The 17,432-nt window shown below is 28.9% G+C and overlaps 3 protein-coding genes across 5 annotated transcripts in view; 2 read left to right on the top strand and 1 right to left on the bottom strand.

Annotated features, from left to right (window-relative positions):
- Positions 1-11,503, top strand: part of LOC115885568 (elongation of very long chain fatty acids protein AAEL008004-like) — a 31,769-nt gene extending 20,266 nt beyond the window's left edge. Inside the window, exons 3-7 of one of the 2 annotated variants that reach the window (XM_030904524.1) lie at positions 6,734-6,924; positions 7,161-7,241; positions 7,759-7,921; positions 8,661-8,983; positions 9,244-11,503. In XM_030904524.1, the coding sequence (XP_030760384.1) occupies positions 6,734-6,924; positions 7,161-7,241; positions 7,759-7,921; positions 8,661-8,983; positions 9,244-9,426 (941 nt within the window). In that variant the 3' untranslated portion in view covers positions 9,427-11,503. The remainder of the gene's footprint in view (positions 1-6,733; positions 6,925-7,160; positions 7,242-7,758; positions 7,922-8,660; positions 8,984-9,243) is intronic. The other variant, XM_030904523.1, reaches the window with a different exon arrangement.
- A 547-nt stretch (positions 11,504-12,050) lies between these two features.
- Positions 12,051-13,880, bottom strand: LOC115885594 (translation initiation factor eIF-2B subunit gamma-like). The gene is made up of 5 exons (XM_030904555.1): positions 13,548-13,880; positions 13,159-13,497; positions 12,574-13,079; positions 12,291-12,520; positions 12,051-12,233 (listed from the first exon to the last, which is right to left on the bottom strand). The coding sequence occupies exons 1-5, from the start codon at positions 13,705-13,707 to the stop codon at positions 12,083-12,085; spliced, it is 1,386 nt and encodes a 461-aa protein (XP_030760415.1). The 5' UTR covers positions 13,708-13,880; the 3' UTR covers positions 12,051-12,082.
- A 401-nt stretch (positions 13,881-14,281) lies between these two features.
- Positions 14,282-17,431, top strand: LOC115885601 (syntenin-1-like). Of its 2 annotated transcripts, none has more exons than XM_030904563.1 (6): positions 14,282-14,531; positions 14,678-14,866; positions 15,688-15,813; positions 15,867-15,996; positions 16,056-16,399; positions 16,462-17,431. In XM_030904563.1, exons 1-5 carry the CDS (start codon positions 14,469-14,471, stop codon positions 16,397-16,399), a joined length of 852 nt encoding a protein of 283 aa, XP_030760423.1. In that variant the 5' UTR covers positions 14,282-14,468; the 3' UTR covers positions 16,462-17,431. The 2 variants fall into 2 exon arrangements, with proteins under 2 accessions (XP_030760423.1, XP_030760422.1); XM_030904562.1 differs by having other exon boundaries at positions 14,283-14,531; positions 16,056-16,395.
- The last annotated feature ends 1 nt before the right edge of the window (position 17,432 follows it).

Here is a 17,432-nt window from a genome sequence, read left to right on the forward strand (position 1 = left end):
GGAATTAACTTTTTTTATTTTATTTTAACTCAAATTTTTTTACGTATATTTTATTTGTATAAGTAAAATTACATTTTACCCCCCAAAAAAAATATATTTGGTACCTACATGTGAGGTATGTCGATGCGATGCTCGCCGCGATGCATCCTACGCGCACTTACTCGCCGTTTTAAAACGGTGCTTAAAACGTGCGCGTAGGATGCATCGCGGCGAGCATCGCATCGAGGTGAATGTGTTTGTACCCTTAGGCCTATTAATTAAGAATGGCATCGTCTTTCGCGAATTGGAAAAAAATACACTCAAAAAACTGTATAGTTTCCTTTTTTAAAAATAAACGTGGCAAAATATTGACTGAGGTTATTATACTATGTTGATTATCTAAGAAAAAGTACTAATTCTTTGATACATACAATCCTATTCAATTGTCTTCACAAAGTATATTTATATGCAAAATATTCTAGATTGATGTTTAAATAAATAAATTTTATTATTGTTCTTAACACCGACGAAACCTAGACTTTACATTTACATTCCTATTTATAACGCAAAAAAATATATTTTTTCAAACGTCACAAAAGTATTAATTTTTGCGATGTAACTGACAATATAAAAAGTCATTTTAACGGCTAATTTTGAAATAAAAATAGTAATATTTAAAAAAGCTGTTTTTTTATAAATCACCAATGTTGCCGTAATATTACCGATTTATAAATTACTGGTAATTTTTCATCACTATTCATACCCATCCCTGGTGTCAGACGATGTCGCTTGACATAATAGTCAGAGGCGTGCGTACGTAGGAGATGAAAATCTCTCCGCAGTCCGCGGGTATCGAGTTTCGTGCATACTTAATAATATGAAAAATGAAAGTGGTGATCGTAATAGGAGAGTAAAACATGCCACCGATTTAGGTTACTAGGAAAATTACGGCACGGCTTTAATCACTGACGTACGTCTGGGTTTTTAGTAGGTGTTCCAGTAAAATTATAATTATGCCAGAAAATTAAAATATTCGTACAGAATTGATAATATCTTGTGTAAATTCCCGTTTAAATAAAATGAACGAAGAAATGTAATTCGTAATATTTTTTAATAATTTAGAGTTGAGGTTGAGATCAACTACTATCATCATTTCAATAAGAATATTTTAGATTTTCTATCACAAATATGATAGATACTCTGGAATATCAAATTTGAATTCGTTATCAGACTTTTATTAATTATTAACTTAGGTTAATTAAATTATGTAAAAAGAAAATGTGTTTAGTAAAACTAGAGCTTTTTCAAGAATAGATAAATATCAAATTAAAATTATTTCATTTATAATCTACAATAATGGATAAAACTTATAAATTTAAATACTCGTAGTCACGCACTGTTCTGTCTGGTATACTCGTACGTATATTATAAGCAGGTGTCACTAGTAAATATGTATATCTAAACAAGTGGTATTATATTTTTTCCATAAGTACGTATATTTCCAATCCTGTTTTTTTTAACAAAATTTTATATTCATCTTTGTTAACACGTATTTAACTTGTTGCATCCTATGGGTTGGCTTTTTTTCTATAGTTATGTTGCTAGAACTGGCTTGCTGAAATATTAATTTTATCTTTTTTTAATGAGCACCAACGGTCTCCTCCAATAATAAATAAAAATTAGGTTGTCTTTTAACTAAAATACTACTACATATTGTTTTTTTTTCAATTAACAACCGTCGAATAACGACTTTAATAAAGGTTAAGTGAGATCAATTATTGTAAAACATATATTAGTGTTATCGAATTTTTACTGTAATAATGGAACTGACCGATGCATTTTAAGGGTGGACGATCCAATTCGTAATTGTTTTACGTAAACGCTTAATAGCTGATCTAATTTATATAATTAAATAATTTTCGACGCGAATGAGAGCGAGTAATTATTAACCAACCAATTTTTTACAATTAGAATTTGGTATAATATCAATTATTTGTTTTTTTACGTGCAACGGAAAAAAAACACAAAAAAGCTGTGTACTGTTAAATTTATGTTCTTTTTTTCGAGGTATTTTCCTTCGTAAGCGCATTAATTAAAAAAATGCGTTCAATCGACCGAATGTTGCAACCTTAAATTTAATAACTGACCGGCAAATATGCAGCAATTAGCAGTTTTGATATGTAATTGTTTGAAGCTTCTGTTGAAATATTTACCAAATTAATATATGGCGGTGTATAAATAATTTATGCAAGTGGGCATTCTTTCGATTAGCAAAGATTCAACAATTATTATTATCGTCATATATGACATTGTTTTTTAGGGGGCGTCCATTAATTACGTGAAGCATCTTTGAATATTTGACGTCCCTTCTCCATTAAAAAAAAAAAATAAAAAGTTTCCAAATTTATAATTTTAGTCAAATATATATCTACTTAACATGTTTATTTTTTGATAATAATGACATGTATTGACTATTTCCATTCAAAATATCACGAGATAGGTTCCTCTTAGCGATTTTTACCAAGAGACATTTTTACGTAAAAAATCACGGAAATGTATATTTTTTATTCAGTAGTTTTATACCGATACGAACGCGAAGTTCTCTTCAAAACAGTTAAACCACATCAAGTCAAAAAAGGCCTCACGTAATTTCTGGACTGGTAGAATAGTTTATTCCATCACAACTTTTTGTCTTCATCAGTATTTAATTTATCTAAAAATATTCCGAAAACTGGATTTAAAGTAATGTTTTTGTTATTGATAATCAATGTAAAGAAAGGTCAGATTCGGCTTTAAAAGATCTAATTTTGCATTAATTTAAATCTTAGAAGACGCCATACCTACTGACGTACGTAGTTTTGAGTTTCTACGTCAAAAATATTTCTCGATGCTTTAATTTACATAATTATTTTTTTATATTATGAATTATTAATTAAAATTTAATAACAAAAAATATTAAGTAATTTGGAAATGATGTCTGCTTCCTTATGAAGGGTTCGTGGCAAGTTTAATTAGGGATATTACTATTGTTATCATTTTTTTATTTTTTTTTTAAATTTTGTGCCGCACATCTAACTAATATACAAATAAACTACGTATTTGAATAAAAGTTATACATATGTATATTTTATTTTATTAATACACGTAAGTTTATTAATACGCATTCAAAAATACCATTTGATTGAAAAAAAAAGTTGTCAAAGATGGCTGGGGAATAAGAATCCATGATAATTTTGGCGAGGTCAAGCCCTAGGCATCATTTACTTGGCCAGTACTCTTCTTTACCTTTTAATGGCGCTTACTTCCATTTGTCCTTGAGAAACATAATTTCTTGGTAATAATATGTATAGTAACATAGGTATATTAGATCAAAAGTTGCAAGAAAGAAAACCCGGTAAAGATCAAGTGGTTCTCAAAATTTAAGCAAAAAATTATGTTTTTGGAAATGTATCTTTTTTATATATTTGTACTTATTTTAAACTCACCCTTTATATTATATAACAATTTCTATCGATTTATGGTAATACATACTAATGAATAAGAGATAAAATACAGAATGATCGAAAAAAAAAACGGCGTCCGTTGGCTTAGAAATGACAATCGTTGGCATTCCCCATATAATTTTACATATAAAATGACAGCGATCTTCATTTCATAGCCATCGCTGACGCCGTTTTTTTCGATCATACGGCACGGTACCTGCTTTTAGTTTTTAGCTAATTAAATTTATATCTTTATATTTATTTCCGACCGTTAATTATTTACGACTATTTATTTTAAAAATAAAATACATCAAATAATGTTTAATTAGAAGGTAATAAAGACTTTTATTATACAATTAGCAGTAGCGATGACGTTCAAATATAAACAACCAGAATCCATTAAAACTTCTCTTTTGAATCTAAATTGTCCTATTTATAATGGAAATAATAATACTATTCCAGGTTATAGCGTTATAATTATCATATCCATAGTATACTGTGGTATTGTCGCAGATTATTTTCTATCAGCTGATTACCTTTGCTGGTTTTATAGTGTGGTATTTCTTTTGATGCTTCTCGTATAAGAACAGACGAACCGCATAAACGCATAGTCAATATGAGGCCCTAATCTTAGGTTTTAGTGGTATGTATAAAACTGGGCCTTAATGACAGGTATACAATGTGGGTGTTTACCAATTTAAAATCCATTTAAATAGGAAAAATTTAGGCCGTCGCGTGAAAAGCCTAATTAATTATTCCTCATTCATACTGTGGGGTCGTTCGTATCATACCAGAGCCAAAAGAGATTTTTGATTATCGGTATGTCGACCACGCACTGCCGGAGTAAAATTTCATTTCGTTTGTCGCTCGTGAACGCAGCGTAAACGTGTCGGTATGTAACGAGGAACTAGGAAGTAACAGTATAACATATATCTCGCAATATGAAAAATGGCAAAGCAATATAGGTATGTAGAATGTTCACAAGTGGTTAATTCAGTTTACCAGAGCAAGAATAATAATGGCTGCATTGGGGATAATGACAAATACAACATTTTACAGCTTTTCAGTAAACAAATAGTTGAGATTTAAACCATGTATTCTTTTCAACTTCAGTAAATACAACGCTATAATTGATAAAACCGCAGGTACAACTTCCAGCGTATACACTAGTTTATAATCTTACCTGACAGGTTAGACGCTATGTTTTGTAGACAAAGTGTCACAAAATGTAGGCTTGTATAAAAAAGTCAGGGTGGTTACTTCATATATTTATAAACTAAAGTAGTTAATATATAATATAATGTATGACCAAATTAGTGTTTTATTTTGCTGTTGTGATACCAAAAGTTCCAACCCCCAACTGTAATCTTGCAAGATGTAATCAAAAATGCTTTCTCTGATGCTTCAATTCAAACAAAATATATTATTTTTTATTAATAGAAGACCTGGATATGTCCAGGTCTTGTAAAATAAATTGTTATCCAATAAACAATGTGATAAAAATTATATTATTAATGCTTTTTTTGTTTTACAATATTCTATAAATACATATATCATATCTGGATTTTTTTTAATTAGCCATATCGAAATATAACAATTCCTTTGCTGAATTTTAATTTAACTAGTTTATTTGTTAAAAAAACACTTGATCGTGTTGAAGGTTAAAGAAAAGATCGTAAAGCACTATGGAATGGAAGTGTATTATTTTTATAGTAAATACGAACTACCTTGAATCAAAATATAACTGGTTTAAAATATGGAAAATTATTATAAACACACACTTTTTGTTAAATAATTTCAGTGTATTTTTAATTCAGTTATGTTGGATTTTTTTTTCTGTCAAACAAAATATATGCTTTTAAATACCGTATGATTGAAAAAAAATGTCGTCAAAGACGCCTAGGAAAATGACAATCGTTGATAAATTTGGCGAGGTCAATATCTACGTCATTCACTAAAAATTAGCAAAAATTAACACTAGTTATAGGAAGATTAAAAAAGGATAGAAGTTTGCAGACACAAAAAACTATGTAAGTACTAGAAATTTTTAAGTCAGAAATAATACATTAAACAATATTTTATTTTTGATCGGCAGATTTAATGTGTTTTTAATGTATCCATTAACAATTCTATTATAATAAAAACTCTGTTTTAGATTAGTATTACATTTTTATGTACATTAAAACGACCTATATTTTTTACGAACTTTTCATTATTTAAAACCATCAATTTTATATGGTAGCGTGTCCGACCTGTCATGCAACCCCGACATGTGCTACACACACACACCCCATATCAGGGGAGGTTTACAAAAAGTTACTTTGATGAGGGCGAAGCCCTATGTAATTTGAAGTTAATGTATATGAATGACAAGAAAAATTAGTTTTTTTAAATTTCCATTTTTCCTACGTATATTTCAGCAAAATGAACATTTATTAGTGTTTGATGATGTAGGAACTTTTTTATCTTTTTATTTTTTTGTTATAAAGTTATAAAAATCACCAAAGTGAAAGGTTATACAGGGTATCCCAGAAACAAGTGCAAGTATTTTAAGGGGTGGTAGATCTCGATAAAAGAAACATATTTTTCTCCATATCGTTTTTCAAATAAGTCCAAGCCAAACGGCCGAACGAAGCAGTTTTGTGTCAAGGTAAATTATGTGCAACTAATTTATTTTGATTCAAATAATAAATAATACGTAGTAGTTCTATGTCCACGGAATATTGGAACACCCTGTATGCTTAAAAAAGTCTATATTAAATATTTGATTGATGTTATATTGATTGCCATTTTCAAAACTACTAACAACGCTGAAGAGAGAATTTTAATGTGTCATAAAAGAACCACATGATAAAAAAAAACGACGTCAAAGACTGCTGGAGAGTGACAATCCATGCTAATTTTAGTCTAAATTACACACATCTTATTTCTAAAAAATATTTTTTTGCTAATTTTATTCTACAATATTTCAAAATTATCTTTACTCAATATAAAAATAAAGTACAACCTTCTTAAGGTCAACTGGCAGTAAGTGCCATTAAAAAATAAAGAAGAGAGTACATATAGACCAAATAATGACGTCTGGAGATTGACCTCTCCAAAATTATCATCGTTTGTCATTCCCCAGCCGTCTTTGCCGCCGTTTTTTTTATCATATAGTGCTTTTCTTTCATTTTTCATTAAATAAACAATTGCTTATGGAATATGCAATTTTTACCATTACTTTTTATATGTACGAGTAGTATATGACTAAGCATTTTTTTTTGTTTCAGATCCTCGGGTCAAAGATTGGGCGATGATGTCCAGTCCTCTACCTACACTATTCATCTGCCTCTTCTATGCGTATTTTTCTAGAGTTTTAGGGCCCAAAGTAATGGAAAATAGAAAACCATTCAACCTTAGGAAACTTTTAATTGTTTACAATTTGGTACAAACCTTGTTTAGTACATGGATATTTTATGAAGTAAGTATACAATAATAAACAGGGTGAGCCAGTGTTCTGAAAAAGACTTTCTATATTATAGTATGTCGATACACTTGGGCTCATATTTGCGGAAAATATTTTAAATGGGCATTATTATTGCTCTCATATTTAAAAATAAAAGATTACAGTAAGAATCTGATATAAAAAACAGAGTTTTTCGGAACATTGGGTAACCCCATTAAATTTCATTTTTGTTATTGATTAATTTTTTTTAGTATTTAATGAGTGGATGGTGGGGTAGTTATAGTTTCAGATGCCAGCCTGTTGATTATTCTAATGATCCTATGGCTTTAAGGGTAAGTTATATTGTTATATTATATTAACTATTAGATAATAGCATCGTATATGAAAGAAATAAAATATTACTACAAATACTACTTGTTTTCGCAGACTTATAGTTTCTGGTTATTTAAACTTTATTAAATCAGGTTAAGTTTAATTGCTTTGCTTTTATCATTAAAATCAAGGATTAAATTTGAAAGACAAGGTTTCATTCAAGACATTCTAGTGCACTGCTTGTGCATAAGCATAATCTAACATAGTTTAAGTATTAACAATTTAGTTCAGTTTTCTCGCTTCAAATTCTTGATCTTGACCATCGAAATGTATTTATACTTTTTCACCGTAGTAATAAAAGTACCATTCAATCGCAAAAAAGGGCATCAGAGGTTGCTTAAAAATGAAGATCGCTGTCATTTTATATGTAAAATTATAATGGGAAATATCATCGATGGCCATTTTGAAGCCAACTAGATGCCGTATTTTTGCCCATTATACGGTATAAATTTAGTAAAGTTATATATTTGATTTTAGATGGCCAGAACGTGCTGGTGGTACTACTTTTCAAAATTTACGGAATTTTTTGATACCCTGTTCTTTATTTTACGAAAGAAAAACAGCCATGTATCAACGTTACACGTCATTCACCATGGATGCATGCCTTTTTCTGTTTGGATGGGTATGAAGTTTGCTCCAGGTATTTATCTCTATTATTTTTATGAGAGTAGTTGATGACTCAAAAATGAAAGCAACTAGCTTTTCTACGTTTGTGTGTATTTGATTGTTCCGTATCTATTCCCAATTGTTATTTTGAAATTGTCTCCTTCTATACAGGGTGAGTCTTAAATTCGACCCCAGAAACACGATTATGATGGTTTTTTCAGCGAAAAAAAAAATTGAAATTTTTAATTTTTTTGAAAAAATGTTTATTTTTTTTTTAGTTTTTAGTTAAAAAAACATAATTTGCTGATAATATGGTAACATAGGTAGTAGATTAAATTTACAAGAAAGAAAATCTGGAAAAGATCCAGTTGTTCTCAAAATTTTAACAATTTTTTTTGAAATTTTTAAAGTAAAATATATCGATTATTTTGAACTTTGAAAAACGGTAAAGAGAAAATATGTTTCTTTTAGAGAGATCTACCAGCCCTGAAAATATTTGCACTTATAATGGAATAATATTATTATTATGATACTTACCCTGTATAATGGAATCTCATTTCGATTTCCCATATCTTATAAAATATACAGATTGTAGATTGTCATATAAAAGTTTATCTAAAATATAAATATTTTTGTTCGATATTTGTAATTGAAAGATACAAAATTACTAAAGAAATTGTAATTAAGACAACTGAATTTAATAAAAAATCTCTTGTTAGACTCAAAATTTTTCTGACTGCTTTTCCACTATTTAAACAATTTTTGTTTTGTAGGTGGTCACAGTACCTTTTTCGCCCTTCTCAACACTTTCGTTCATATCGTCATGTATTTTTACTATATGATAGCCGCGTTGGGACCTGAATACCAAAAATACATCTGGTGGAAGAAATACCTCACTGCCTTCCAAATGACCCAATTTGTCGCAATATTTGCTCACCAGTTCCAGCTCTTGTTTACCGAATGCGACTATCCTAAATCGTTCATGATTTGGATCGCCATTCACGGTCTTATGTTCTTGTTCTTGTTCTCGGACTTTTACAAGGTCAGCTACTCGGGTGATAAAAAGAAGAAGAAGACTCCAGACGGTGCCTGTATGGTACGTATATTCAAATTGTACCACATAATCGTAATTACCATTAAAATTGTGATTTTAACTTTGTTTTTAACTTTTTTTTATACCAATTTCCGATTTTTGCACTCCGATTGCGCACTTATTCATTCATACTCTGTATAACAAAATTAAGCAGTATTAAATAGAAAATGTGACGCGATGATATTGTTTGTAAATTTATTCATAATTTTGTCAAACATATACTATGCAAGAAAATACTAATAAGTTTTATTTTATTTCTCTAGCCAGTGGAAGATTATGCTAACGCAGCACCTCTTAGGAAATCAGATAGTAATGGGACATTGAACAACACTTATTTACAAAGTGAATTCTCGGATTCATACAAAGCATGCTACTCGAACGGCAGCACAAAGGGTTTTGTCACACAATCTATCGAGAAGCCACAAAACACTAAGAAAATTGAATAGACTTAAGACAATCTTTATAAGTAATAATTTATTTTTTAAAGACGAAATTTTTACAATCTACCTTTCTAGGCTTGGAGAGCAATATCTTTTTATCTGTCTATTTATATCGCATCATAATTGTTTTAGATTATTTGGATTTTCAATGTCTTAAAAACTAAGTATAAGAAATAGATAGGTATATGTATTTAAATATATTTTATCTCCTACGGTGATCCAATATCTAGAGTGTTGCATTATGCTACCTAGCAATATTTTTACTATCTAGATATTTGATCACTAATAATATTAGCTCTTGCAACCTTTCAGGTGGTACGAATGAAACTTTTTTACACAGACATTTCGTTTTTTTTGTATTACTTGAAATGGTTCTTGGGAGGGCTGTGATTTAGTTGTAAAATATTGTATAATATTGTTGCAGTAATGATAGGTTTATTAGATTTAATGTTAAAGCTCTGAGGAGGTAAAATCTATTACAAATTGAATATATTTACAAGATAATCTGTTAAAGGGTACAATTATTTGGTTATTTTTACAGAATGTATTTAAGCTCTTTCAAAGAAATTCAAAATAGGTTATGTACTGTTTACTTTAAAAAGCTTGTCTTGTAGATTTTTGCTTGATCAGTTTGTACAATAGTTAGATTGCTAAATACAGAGTGACCCAAAACCTTCCAAAAAGCTCTTTCTATATCATGTTTCTGGTTTAAAATGTTTACTATCTTTTTAAGAAAAAATGCAGGCAATGGTATAGCACATTTTAAAAATATTTTTGTAATTATACCGGGTGACTGAATTAGGTATATTTTCAAGCTAAAGTTGGATTTTTTAAAAGGGAATTATGTTTTTAAATGAAATGCATTATGTTTGAATCATCCTTGTATAGACAAAATATATTTAAAATGTGCGTGCATATTTTATATGAAAGATTAGAGACAACATTTCAAACCAGGCACCTTATTTGGAGCTTTTTTTGGAATGTTTACCCTGTATGATCTAAAAATTATAATTACCTATACCTACTGTGTCGATGCGTAATAGTAATTCTCAGTTCAGTCCTATAATTTTTTAACACTTTTCTATATATGAATTAATATCAAAACTAAGATAAATTGAAACAAAATGTTTAACCTTTATCATACAGCTTTATACTATAGTAGATATAATTGTATTTTTCTCAGTAAAACAAAAATCTACGAACTCTATTGTTTCACTGCTTGCACGGAAATAAATAGTAAATAGGCGGCAGTGAATATTTTGCATGTTTGATTAAGGATCTTTATACTTGTAAATACGGTTTATGTTGTCAGCTGAAGGGACCATAGTGTTTCATAATTTGCTTTTGCAGTATTTTTTTATTCTGTGAAACCATTAGTGCCTAACATTGCAGAATAAATCTTATATAAAAACTTTAAGAAGAGGGCGGGATGATTTTAAGGTTTTTATTATTTCAGATATACACTGTATGTTAAAATTAATAATTGTGAGATATTTAAAAAATCAGAACATTTTCTGAACTTTGTTTTGGAAAAGGGTGGTTCTTGGAAGAATCACAACCAGTCAGCACTATGTACATGTATGCAATACAAATTTGAAAACTACTTATTCATTTCAAAATCTGGTTGAGGCTGACTGGAAAGGAACAACGTGTTTGTGAAATAACATTTTCTTTTAAAAATAAATTAATAATAAATCTAATAAAAATTCGAGTCTTGTCATCGAATTAGTAAGGAGATATTTTTAATTTAGTATTATAATTTATTTTTAGAGGAAATTTTATTTTAATCTTGACAAGAATGTACGTTTAGTATTAAATATTTGAACAGTATCAATGACTTATTTGGGTATTTATTATAAACAGAAACTGGCTTTTAATAGATTTTTTACAGTTTTGGTAATATATATTATATCAATAAACGTTTTTAGCTTTACCAACGTCTATTGTTGCAATTTATTTTGTTGGCATTTACTTAGTACTTATTAAATGAAAATATTTTGTATCTAAATTGTATTAGCTTTATAAATAGTTGCTAAGTATATTTGGTGTTTTGTTATCACTTATTAAAGATAATGTGTATTTACACTATATTTCATTCAGAATTAATCTTACTCTGAATTTGTATGAAACTGAAATGAAAAACTGAATTTTTTCACACGTTTTTTAGATAATTAAGGTTGTATAGTATTTTTGTAAATAAACAGGAAAGTCGCAGAGTTCTTTTTTTTTAAATTTTTTGTCACACTAAGTAGTTGTCAAATTGACATCTTTAAATGTCCCAAATTGGTCCCAAAATGCTTGAAAATTAACAATTAGCTAAATTACAAATTAAAGCAGCAATGACTGAAGCACTGGGTAGATTAATTCCACAATCATTGACAAAGCCAGAAACTCAAGTTGTTATATTAGCAGGTGTATGTTTTTTTGGATCATGGATACTCATAATGAAAATAATTCAATATGTATTTTCACTGATTTGGCCATTTTTATTGATTGGAACGCTAATTATCCTGTCACCTAATTGTTCCAGCACTCATATATTAAAAAGTGTACTAAAATATATTAATATACTTCACAGTTATTTGAAAAATCTGATGGAATATGTCAATATGAAATAAAGAAAATAATAATGCAACTCTATATACACGTTTATTGGAGTACATTAAAAATGCATTAAGGCTTCTGTAAGTATTTCATTTATATGTTCAGATTCTTCAGGTATTTGATGGTGATTACCAATTATACAATTTTTAATTTTAGATCCACTTTCTATGACAACATTATCAGAGATTATGCTATTTTCTATTGCAACTCTGAAAATATTTAAAAAATATTATAAATATAATATGAAAGTCAGATTTAAAACTCACTTTTCTTTGATTACTACGTTATTCATAACAATACTGTTAAAAACTCTGCTAAAACTATTAACAGTAGATTTTGCTCCAATGATGGAATTTTTAAATGACGTTTTTTCAAACAATTTTGCCTCATCCCAAATTATACATTTGTCATCTATTTGATTTGATTTTATTTCTGCAGTTTGACTTTTATTAATCATTTCAGTTTGATTTGATACTCTCTCCCAAATTTCATGAATCTACAATAAGAAGTTAGAGAATTTTGTTACCTTTTGAAATTATTTTCTACAACCTTCCCATTTATATTCCAATAGGCTGGTAATGTATTAATTCTTACACCAATTGATCCCTTAGGAGCAATATAAGAATAGCACCTAATTGGATCATCACTATATGTGGATCCTAAATTTCCTTTGTGATAACTATAAGGAGATGCCTCCCTAATATCTACTTCAAGTTGATCTTCAACAGCAAAGCTAAATATATCATTACTATCCTTAGTATTAACAACTGATACATTTGTGTCAGTGGATTTTGGAACTTTTGAAAGTTGTCTTTTAACAATATATGGTATCAATTCTCCCTTAAGGGACATGAAGTTATCTTCTGATTTTAAATATTGTATTACCCAGTTTTTCAATACATACACATGTGAATCAACTAAAGTGCTGTATATATTAATATTTGGATGTTTTTTTAAGAGATTTGTAGCAAGTGGTACTTGTTCCTCAAAGTCACTTGCAGAAGCTAAAAACACTAAACGGTTGTTCTGTTCATCAATACCAATTAAATCCTTCTCTAAAAAATATATTTTTATTAATTCATCGTAACTTCCACAGGATGTAAACTTAAAACAGATTTTAAATAAAAAACTGACCAGGCTTAAATTTTGATTTAGGGCCTGGGACAACAGAATGCTCTAAATTCTGTGAATGAAAAAATAATGTGGTAACAGAAGCATTATACTTTCTAAATGTATTTAAAACGCCTGATAAATCTACATCTGTAATGAGATCACAAGATAAAATCAAAACATCAGATTTTAATTTCTCTTGTATTTCCTTCAGTCTCAAACTGTCTGCTGTACCCAAATCATCTTTATCATCCAAAACAGAAACATAATCTATTTTAATGTTTAAAGTATTTTTTTCTATTTCGATATCGATTGCACTTTGAATTTCTGTTTTCTGGTGTTCAAGAACAATCATAATGACCTCTACAAAAATAAGATTTTAAAGAGTCACAAAAAGATAATCATACACGTACCAGTAAATCCCGATTTTTGAAGTTTGCTGAGTGTATACCAAATAAGTGGTTTACTTCCTATTGGAAGTAAACATTTTGGCTTTCCAGATGTAAATTCTAACATACGTGAACCTTTTCCAGCTGCTAAAACAACAGCTTGGAATTCTGCCGGAATTGTCATATTTGTTTATTATATTAATATATACCTAAGATACAGTATATGGAGTATACATTAAAATTACAGAATTTGAGATCTGAGATATATTTAAAATTATTAAAATTCAAAAGCTAAATAATAAAGTTTTAAGTTAGGTGGCCGTTAGGTAAGATCGGGAAATTAGAAATTAGGAATGACGGGAATGACATATATATGACATGAGGATCGCTATCGCTATAGCCGCAGAATACAGAATATAAATTTATAAATCTAACCTAAAATCTAACCAGTATCATATATAAAACGGGAAACGGGAGATACTAGGTTATTTTATTTTGTGCCTTGTGGTCGAAAACTATAATCGATTCCAATCGATTCATACACGTTTGGCGTTTTCTGCTCGGGTTGTCGCAACTGTCCCTTATTGACATTGTTGAAGCCCAAGTTAAGGTGCGACTGTTTTCCTTTATATCTATTATTTTATGGTGTTTGTTTTTCATTCTGACAAATTGGAGTTGGTTGCGAATTCCAAGATTCCAAGTATTTTTTATCTTTTTGTGAATCATAATTATTCCGTGATTATACCATACAGTGCCTTCTATTAAAATTTGACTCTTTTATGTGGAGATCAGACATTGGCATAGTTTTAGACCAAGTCTATTGCTGTAGAAATTTAATTGTCGTTGACTATAAAACGTTTGATTAAAAGGTAATTAATACCGAGGCTAAAAGCAGCTAAAAGCTTTTTAAGCCCTCCATAGTAGTTGATTAAAGTATCCAGGAAAATGTCTCTCTATCCTAGTCTGGAGGATATGAAAGTTGACCAGTTGGGTAGAGCTCAAGCAGAAGTATGTATACATTGTTTTCTTTTTAATTTAAATATGTTTCTCAAGTGCAAAGAATGTTTTGATCAATAATTATTCAATTAATGCATTCTACGCACACTGATCGTTGTAAAAAGTATAATTAATAAAATTATGTATTTTATAATTAGGCATTTAGCAGCTATAGCAATCCTCCACCGTACAATCCTGGGACTTATAATGCAGGAGCTGTGTCAGTGGATGTCGGAAATGCATATCCATCCCTTGGTAATTATATGGGATTGGAATTAAGTGAACTAGTTATTAAGGAAAATATGCCAGAATATCTACAACATCAGCAAATATCAATTTACCAACAGGTATTTATAATGTTATTGCTCATAATTTTCACATTTTTTGACCTTTATTGGGTAATTCCAGCAGAATATTATTTGTCCATTCACAATGACTAATTCTTCTTTTAAAACCCAGGTGTAAATTAACACTAATTAGTTAATGTTTTGAAATATATAAATGTGATATGAATTTTGAAAAGAGTACCTACTTTTGTCATTTGTCAATTCAATATATAAAAATTGCATTAAAACCTAGTTGACACTTGCTATGAAATTTTATGTCTGGTATATTTATGTAAATATATATGTGTATCCATTATATTATACCACTTGATATGTTTTCTAAATGCCTTTCTATATTTTTATTAGTGAATTAATAGTAAATCCATAACTATACTTACCAACCTTTCTTGTCCCAATAATAATGACCCTTATGCGGCAATTAAACATAGAAATGCTCTTTGTGACAAGATTGAGGTAATTATCCCATTAAGTATATATCATATATCACTGTTTTATATACTTTTCATATGTAATCTAAACATCTTCTAAAGATTTTTCAGTATTTGGGACTTTCTCTAGGACCACATTAATTGTTGAATAAATAAATTTTCCATTACTTAAGAGGACAACCTTTTTTCTAAATTGTATTGATAACTCGCAAAAAATAATGTTAAGATTTCAGAGGTTAAGAATAACTATAATATTCTATTCAATATTCATTATATTCCATTCAATCTAAAATTGATGATTACTGACTTCTATCTTTTTATAATTTCACTTTAATGAACAAAGTACAAATAAAAAAAAAATAAGTAAAGATAATTCTTTAATGTATATTTTAGAATGGATTTCCAGTAGGTAATACTACTATGATAGCACCTATTTCAAGTCAATCGGTTGGACTGCAAAGAGCTCAAGTAACAAATGGAATTAGAGAACTCACACTTTGCAAAGATAAGGACAATAAGGTATATAGGTTCAAGAATACATTAAAATAATATTACTAAACTATGTTCTTTAGGTTGGCCTGCGTGTGAAAGAAATAAACAAGGGTGTTTTTGTGTCACTTGTTGTTGACAAGTCTCCAGCTGCTTTAGCCGGTTTAAGATTTGGTGATCAAATTTTGCAAATTAATGGTGTTAACGTTGCCGGTAATTTATTAATATCCATATATTATTACTGATTTAGTATAATTTTTCAACATCTTTAGGCTTTTCAATGGATAAGGTCCATGAATTGCTTAAAAAAAGCCCTGTAAATGGTATAAAGGTTGTTGTTAGAGACAGGCCATTTGAAAGAAATCTAACTTTGCATAAAGATAGCACTGGTGGTCTTGGTTTTCAATTTAAAAATGGAAAAATTGTAACTATAATTAAAGACTCTTCAGCTGCTAGAAATGGCGTACTCATTGAACATCAGTTATTGGAAGTTGACGGTCAAAATGTGGTTGGATTGAAAGACAAGCAGATTAAAGAAATCATTGCAAAGGCTGGAAACACAGTAACAATAACAGTTGTTCCAAGCTTCATGTATGACCATATGGTAAAAAAGTAAGTGGCACTTTTAAGCATAATTATTTTAAACATAAATAATTTTTAACTGTTTTTCAAATTTAGAATGGCTGGATCTTTGATTAAGGATTTGATGGACCATTCAATCCCAACACTGTAGATTCTTCTATGACAATGATTTCATATTATGCATTTTTTGTTTATAGTACTATAATAATGTTTCTTATTATTATCTATTATCGTTATAACAACTTATTATTAATCATAGATGAATATCTTTTTTGTTTATATAACAGTTATTTTTTCTTTATTAATGCTGTAGGTTCTTTTGTATCAAATATGTGAAACTTTCCTTTATTCCTGTGCCATAGTTTTTAACAAATACTTTTGTTATTTCCAAGCAAATAATTTCTATATATCTTATATATGTATTAACCATATTTATCAAAATAACCTTATATCTTATTCATTGTATTATATATAATATTGACTCTAACAATACATTATTGCTCCCATGTAAAGCACTGTGGTGTTTATAATACCGTATGATCGAAAAAAAAGCGTCCAGTTGGCTTGGAAATGAACATCAATGACATTCCCTACATAATTTTACATATAAAATGACAGCGATCTTCATTTCATAGCCATCGCTGACGCCGTTTTTTTTTATCATATTGTATAATCATATTAAAATAGGTATATATCCACTGCATTAAAACTGATACACCGAATAAAGGCCAGAAATTGGTGTGACAATCAATGTTTTTTGTATCAAACTTTACATTTTGTCTTATTAATACCGCAGACTAACTTATAATACCGAATAATAAATATTCATATACACGTATTTGCCAATATATTTTTCATCTATTATCATTATTTTTTATGTTTAATACTTATTTTGATTTAACAGGACGATTAATATTTTTTCAGTAATGCAATTTAGAACGTCCTGAAATTATTCCTAGTGACATGCCTACCAAAGATGAGATTTAGGTATATGTGATTGTTAGTGTCAGTTAATAGATTTTAGTTTTATACTATCTACGTTTAATAAATAAAATATATCCAGTCAT

This window comes from Sitophilus oryzae, unplaced genomic scaffold, assembly GCF_002938485.1.
Source record: "Sitophilus oryzae breed Bouriz unplaced genomic scaffold, Soryzae_2.0 scaffold_402_pilon_pilon, whole genome shotgun sequence".
NCBI classification, from domain to species: Eukaryota; Metazoa; Arthropoda; class Insecta; order Coleoptera; family Curculionidae; genus Sitophilus; species Sitophilus oryzae.